The sequence below is a fragment of the Dipodomys ordii genome, unplaced genomic scaffold, assembly GCF_000151885.1.
Source record: "Dipodomys ordii isolate 6190 unplaced genomic scaffold, Dord_2.0 Scaffold53, whole genome shotgun sequence".
Taxonomy (NCBI): domain Eukaryota; kingdom Metazoa; phylum Chordata; class Mammalia; order Rodentia; family Heteromyidae; genus Dipodomys; species Dipodomys ordii.
Genome location: NW_012267269.1, coordinates 6872776 through 6879974, shown reverse-complemented (window position 1 = coordinate 6879974; position 7199 = coordinate 6872776). Strand labels below are relative to the sequence as shown.

The 7199-nt window shown below is 37.5% G+C and overlaps 1 protein-coding gene across 1 annotated transcript; it reads right to left on the bottom strand.

The window, feature by feature from the left end:
- Nucleotides 1-5083: 5083 nt before the first annotated feature.
- On the bottom strand, nucleotides 5084-5653 carry LOC105989000 (interferon alpha-3-like). Its single transcript, XM_013020792.1, has one exon. The coding sequence runs from the start codon at nucleotides 5651-5653 to the stop codon at nucleotides 5084-5086; it is 570 nt and encodes a 189-aa protein (XP_012876246.1).
- Nucleotides 5654-7199: the final 1546 nt, after the last annotated feature.

The window sequence follows — 7199 nt, the reverse complement described above, 5'->3', positions numbered from 1 at the left end:
ATACATCTAAAGACCAACTTTCCAGTGCTGGAAAGGTGGCTCAGTGGTAGAGCACTTGCCTTGCATGCATGAGGCCCTGGGTTCGATTCCTCAGCATCACATAAGCAAAAAGAAAAAAGCTGGAAGTGGTGCTGTGGCTCAAGTAGTAGAGCGCTAGCCGTGAGCTGAAAAGCTGAGGGACCGAAGACCAGACCAAAAAAAGACCAACTTTCCTCTTATTGGGGAGAGCTTAGTCACTATTTACTGAAAGATAATCATTATGATAAGAGTAGAAACATAATTTCTATACAGACAAGATATATTTGAGATTATAGGTGCAGAGATATTTTTAAGTGTCCTTGATTCTAAAATTGATAGTTGAAAATTTCATGGAATAATTTTTAAATGTTTTCATTACAGGAACTTTGTTTCACATTTTTATTTTTAGTGTCCTGGATGTGCAGTTGAGAAAAAACTACAAAATATGGGAAACTTGCTGTACATTTTGGTTTTCATGATTCTATAGGACCTACAGGAGCTACATAATCATATGCTTCCCAACCCCATGGTAATAATTGACCATAAGTATTTCAAGACTTTCTCTTCATACTCTTGACATCTTCCCTGAGAATAAAATGGGGAATTCAGTGAAAACCATCCAGAATCATTTTCAGTTATAAAGTAAGTGGCTAATTTTTCTCTAAAATGACATTAAAATAGAGAGTCAATGGGACTTTGAACTCCAATTAAACATTACAAAAACCAGAAGTGGAGCTGTGGCTCAAAGGGTAGAGCACTAGCATTGAACAAAACAGCTGAGGAATAGCACCCAGTCTCTGATTTCAACGAGTGGGCTCTGCACACACACACACACACACACACACACACACACACACACACAGGTGTTAGAACAAAATGTGAAGTTGAAGAGTGACCCCATTAAAAGAACTTTCTCCACACACACACACACACAGGTGTTAGAACAAAATGTGAAGTTGAAGAGAGACCCCATTAAAAGAACTTTCTCCTCTGTCTACAAATCACCCTACTGAAGTTCCTTTTCAATATCTTCACATCTTGGTGTCATATAAAATCACTCCAGACCAATTAAAAATAGGTGGAAATATTTTTTCCTGTACAGTATTAGTTTACCCTCATCTAAATCATCATAATTTAAAACTATGGAATATAAAAGAATGTGCTCAAAGATCACATGTTTCAGGTATGTTAACGATGACAGTCTAGAGTAGACATTTCTAAGGTCCTTCAAATAGTGCTGGCCTCCACTGAGGTAGGCCAACCAATGAGTCATCTGATCAGGAAATTCAGCACTGAACATTTATATGATGTATTGTGATGTAATGACTGATAGAGGCTTTAAAATTTTTTTGTTACAGTCTTATCAAGTTCAGTGAAAAAGTTTTTAATAAATGTCTTCAGAATCTTTCCTATAAAATTAAGTTTTATGACTTAGAACCTGAAATCAGCTATTAAGAATTGAAATAAATAGACAAATTCATAAATTATAGCATTATTTAAGAAAATAGAGCTATTCTCTATTTCCTATTTTAGTTAATATACAATGAGTAATGTATACCAAATTAGAAATATTCTGAGAATGATTTCAGGTCATTTTTCAGATAGTAAAAGGTCCGGGTACATGTTCCTTTTTGGGTTCAGGAAAAAATGAACTTTCTTAGAGAGAGACATACACATAAACTACTTGCTGATTTCTGTTTGAAGACCATTGCTGCTTGGAATTTCCTGCTGATAACTCCTTGGCACTGGAGCTATTTCAACAGGAAATAACATCCAGTGCTTCAGTGGTTTTTAGCTTGTACTTTTAGCTTTGTGCTTTTACGGTGGTGGTGGTTTAATGATTTAAATTTGTGCACCTGTCATGTCACTGCATTCTGTTTCATGATGAGGTAATTTCCATAGAGAAAAACAAAGAAAGACATTGTGGTAGAATTAGATTTTTTAATTAAATTAAATTTTCCATTGCACATGACATTATTTCTTTGTACAGTTTCTTAGAAAGCAATATCCATAGTTTTTTGTGGACTAAAATAAAACTTGTAATTTTGTTATGAAAGTGAAAGAAAGAAAGTGATCTTTGAAGCAAACATGTCAAACCTCAACCAAGCAGGGCGGCCTTGACACTCTTCTCAGGTCTCAGCATGAGGAAATCTGGAGGATTAGACATCAAACCTGTCCAGGCAGAAAGTTGATATACTACCCCTCAAAATACCTAAAGCAAATGGATTTATTGGAGCAGGGCTCAAGTGAGAGAGTGCATGCCTAGCAAGTGCAGGTCCTGACAACAAAACTCTGGTATTCAAAACCAATTTGAAGGTAAATAATCACAAAAGGCAAAGTGTTCATAGCAAAATTGAATGTAGCAAAGACTGAATTCAATGCTGAATTTCACACAGGAAGACATCCAAGGAAGAGTCACTCCAAGATTAGTGAACTGCCTGAATTTTGCATGAGCAAGTACATAGTTTCCTTCTCAATAATGGATTTGGAATAATCCATGAGGAGAAAAGGAGAATCAAACCAAGCAACTCAGTCCGTGAAACGCTGATCTCCAATAAACTACCAGAAAACCAGAAGTGGCAGTGTATAGCTCAAGTGGTACAGCACTCGCCTTGAGCTGAGGGACAGCGCTCAGGCCCAGAGTTCAAGCCCCTCAACTGACAAAAAAAAAAAGAAAGAATGATGATAAAGAAAAGAAAAGAAAAGAAAAATGACTAACAGGCCTTCCATGTTTTGGATATTACTTCCTGGAAAATATTCTGCTAAGCATCTTAAAATGTATCATTTCATTTACTATTAACAATCTGTTGAAATTTGAACCTATTTAATTTATGAGAAAACTAAGACTTGCAGAGCTAGGATGGGTTATACTACATCTGACTTATGTTGAAGAAGAATAGAATATCAATATCTAATTGTTTATCCTGACTAATTGGTACTATTAGAAGTTTTTTATTGTGGATTTTGTTAACATAGTTGGATCATTATTACATTGAAATTGCATACAAGTCTCTTCCTGTATTCCATGGTTCCTGTACTTTCACTTGGTTTTGCCCATTTATTATGAGCATTCAGTAAGATATTCAGTGGCACAATTTCTTACTTATTTTATTTAGGAATTATATCCGTATTTGTGTAATAGACTGCTCAGTTATAGAAACCCCTAAGTTGTAATAGTCATCAAACCTGCAGTATTACAAGCAGAAAGAATATTGATCAGATGTAGTTGTACCAGAAACTGATGTGCTCTTGGGATCTGCTATAGTTCACTAGTGTGATCTAAATTAATTGAATTCTTTCTTTGTATGAGTGGGTTCTTGGTCTGGAACTCAGGACATGAGCAATGGCACTTAGCTCTCTATTCAAGGCTATTACTATTTGTCTGTCGATCTATTTATCTATCTGTCTGTCTATCTATCTATCTGTATGTATGTATTTATGTATGTATGAATTTTTGTATATATGTATGTATGTATGTGTCTGCCTATAAAGCTGTTGATGGCTTATACTTGGAATGTTAGCCCCTAAGGAGACTGAGATCTAGAAGATTTGAAGTCAGAGTAGGCAGGAAAGAATTCCACTCCATTGGAAATGCAAATGACAAGCAAATAGCCATGATGGAGCAATGGCTGAAGTAGTAGAGTGTCAGTGAGCAAGCAAGGCCAAGAAAGCACAAAGCCTTGATTTCAAACTGCAGTATTACCATTAAACAACAGACATGTGCACGCACACACACACACACACACTCACACACACACACACAAATGCACACACTCACTGAGACAACAAAGAAAAGCTCTACACAGAAAAAAGAACCCAAATTGTATTTTTAATTTCATTTCATCTAGTTGTCTTCTCTGCTTTAAGTCAATCACCAGTCATGTCTGACGATTCTCCTATGGTTTCTGCTTATTAACCTGGCCAATCATGATTACCCCAGTGGCGCCACTGCCATCCACTTTGCCAGAGCAGTGGGCAGGTTCAGTCCATATCTTCCCTGCATTCATTGATTCCTCTCCTAAGCAAGTTGATTTTCTTAAATTCACATTCCTTCACTTCTCCTTTGATGTTCTTTTAATGTGAGGCTCTCCCATCTCTGTTTCCCCTGGGCTCTATAGCCTCTTGTTTTACACTTGAAGAATGGTAAATTTATGTTTCCTTTGCTCTCTGCAGACTGTTTCCATACTCCCGTTGGATTATCTCAGTGTTCCTATGTTAACCTTGACCAACTGGGATCCTTGTACATTGCAAACTCATGAATGAAAGGAGACTTGACTGCATGGGCATAGGTACCTGCAGTTCATACATTTCTACCTCTCTGTAATCGTCCATACCACAGCCGGAGATGACTTTTCTGTGGTCATTTCATTAGATTGCCCTTCAGATCATATTATAAAAGGTTATAGCTTTTAGATTTTCTTCACTGAAAAAAGCAAAGATATAAAGGATAGAACTTGTATTTGTTGGGTTTATAGGCAAAAGGCAGAATGCAATCTGTTTTAGAGAACATCATTTTTAAATTTATCTTTCTGTATATTTGATACATCCCATGGACTTACACGTGCTATACAAACACTGTTTGTTGAGCACAACATCTCCCCAGGACAGGAAGATACAAACTGATACCAATAAGTGGAGGAGAAATGATGAGTGAATGAATTCCAGCTTCCTCCTTTTATAAGCCTAAGAAGTACTGCAACTTTCCAGTAGAGAATCAAACACATAAAAAGCTTCTTTAGCAAAACTTTAATAAACTAAGAAAATAAATACATATATAAATCACAATGTTAAGGTATGCATGATAATATATAAAATAATAATTTAAATCTGGCACAGAGTTAAATAAATACTAGTTAAGTAATTAAATCAATATACACCTGCATGGATCAAAGAGAAGAGAGTATAGAGACATGAACACAATTTTGCTAACTTTTCTGAAAACATGTAACACATTCACAGAAGTCATGTCAAATGATAGCAGATGACAGCTTCAGAGAATGGCAGAGTCCGCCGAAGGGAGCTACTGTGTTCCATCAGTGAGGGCCATTTCCATGAGAAGTAGAGCTCATTCCTCACTCTTTATCCTTTCTAGCAGGTTTGCAGATGAGGAAAAGTATCTCATGATTTCTGCCCTGACAACCTCCCAGGCACAAGGGCTGAACTTCCTCTCTTGCAGGTAGAGAGAGATCCTGTGGAAGTGTTTGCTCACAGCCAGTGTGGAGTCCTCAAGCACCATGGCAGGCTCCTGCTCTCCCACCTCCCGGCTCAGACAGGCTCTCAGCTCCTGCAGCTGCTCATGGAGGCCAGCGCACAGTTTGTCCACAAGGCTCTTCTCCCAAGGGGCAGGCCAGGTCTTTGTGCTGAAGAGGCTGTAGATCTGCCTGGTCATCTCATGGAGGACAGCGATGGCTTGAGCCTTCTGGACCTGCTCTCCATCCAATGCCTCCTGGGGGAATCCAAAGTCCTTTCTGTCCTTCAGGCAGGAGAAAAGGGAGACTCTCCTCATCTGTCCCAGGAGGAGCAAGGCTCTTCTGTTGCCCAGGCTGTGGGTGGGAGGCAGCTCACAGCCCAGAGAGCAGGTTGCCCTGCAGCTGAGCACCACCAGGGTCACCAGGAAGGCCAAGGGCAAGGGCATTGTGGCTGGGCGGATGCCGCTGGACTGGCTGAGGTGCTGATGGGAGCCTCTGCCTCTGGGGAGTGTGAAGACCTTGCTGTGCTCCCTTGGCTTAAGTAGGGATGCTCGAGGTTCCATTTTCTGAATGCCTTCCTCCTTTCTACTTCTCTTTTTGTTTTCATTTATGTTTTCATACTTCACTTTAGAGTGGCATTTCCCAACCATATTCTTTCCTCTCTTGGTTTTCCTTTTGGTGCCCTGACAAGTTTTTATATATATATTTTTAAATAGAATCCCTGATTAAAATTCAACAACACTCAGGTATGGTAATACATTACTATACTCTATATCTTTGGATAGTACTTTTAACAGCATGAAAATATTTCCTTTTCATTGAATGTATACTAGGGTAGACTCTAAAATATTTTAAGGTGAGTGTTAACTTTAAAAGTTTATCTAAGTGCCAGTCTCTCATACTTGACTGTATAGGACATTAGGAGGATCATGGTTTGAGGCCAGATGGGAGAGAAATGTTCATGACACCCCATCTCAATCTATGATTCTGGACATCTTGGCAATCATGTTTTATTCCACCTATAAAAGGAAACTTTAAGTAAGTTGACGAATTGCTAACCAGTCATTCATGTGAGGTCACCACCATGACTCTATCTCAAGATAAATATTGGAGACATGGCTGAGATGTAAAGCAACAGACAAGCTCATTGAAGTCTTGAATTTAACACAGTACTGTCCTTACCCCTGGAAAAAAATGCATTGGTACTTAGCATGCTCTCTGTAAACTATTTTTACATGAATTTTTTTATTTTGTGGATTTTTTCATGTAAATTACTTATAATTTAATTTAGTGTAATATATATATTTTATAATGAATCAGAGCATACATTCAATTTAGAAATGCATAAAATATATGTCAGTAAAAAAGCATTTTTTTCTAAAAACTTTGTTTCAAAACTGAAAATCTGTATGAAACATAAGGTATTTATTCCTTACTCATGGTGTAAATTTGCTCCATGTGAGAAAATAATTCTTTCCTTTGTTACATACTAGATATTCATCTTAGCTAATATTTTTCTCATTCAGAATGTGAGATACTCATACATGTATTGAAAGACTTTCCTGGAATTACATAATAAAATACAACCAACCTGTGTTTCATTCCCATAGACCAAGCCCAGTTAGAAGCACTTAAGCGCAGGTCAGAAAAATACCATGAAGTAAGCATTGGTGGTCCACTATATAGGTGTACAGTGATTAAGGATATCCTCTATTGCTATGGGTTTGTAGCAGAGATCCTGTTCACATTTTCTCTGTCTTCATGAGTTTTTTTTTTGAAACACGGCTTCTCACCGGATGCACAAAGCAGTACAAGAAAATTAAATGAACTCAAAAGACTGATATTTTATTAGCATTAGCTTTGGAAGGCCTCCAAACTTGTAATATTTAAGATGTGTTCTAAAAACTGACTTGCCTCTTATTATGGGGAGCTTAGTCACTATTTACTGAAAGATTATCATTATAAACATAGTGGAAACATAATTCCAAGACA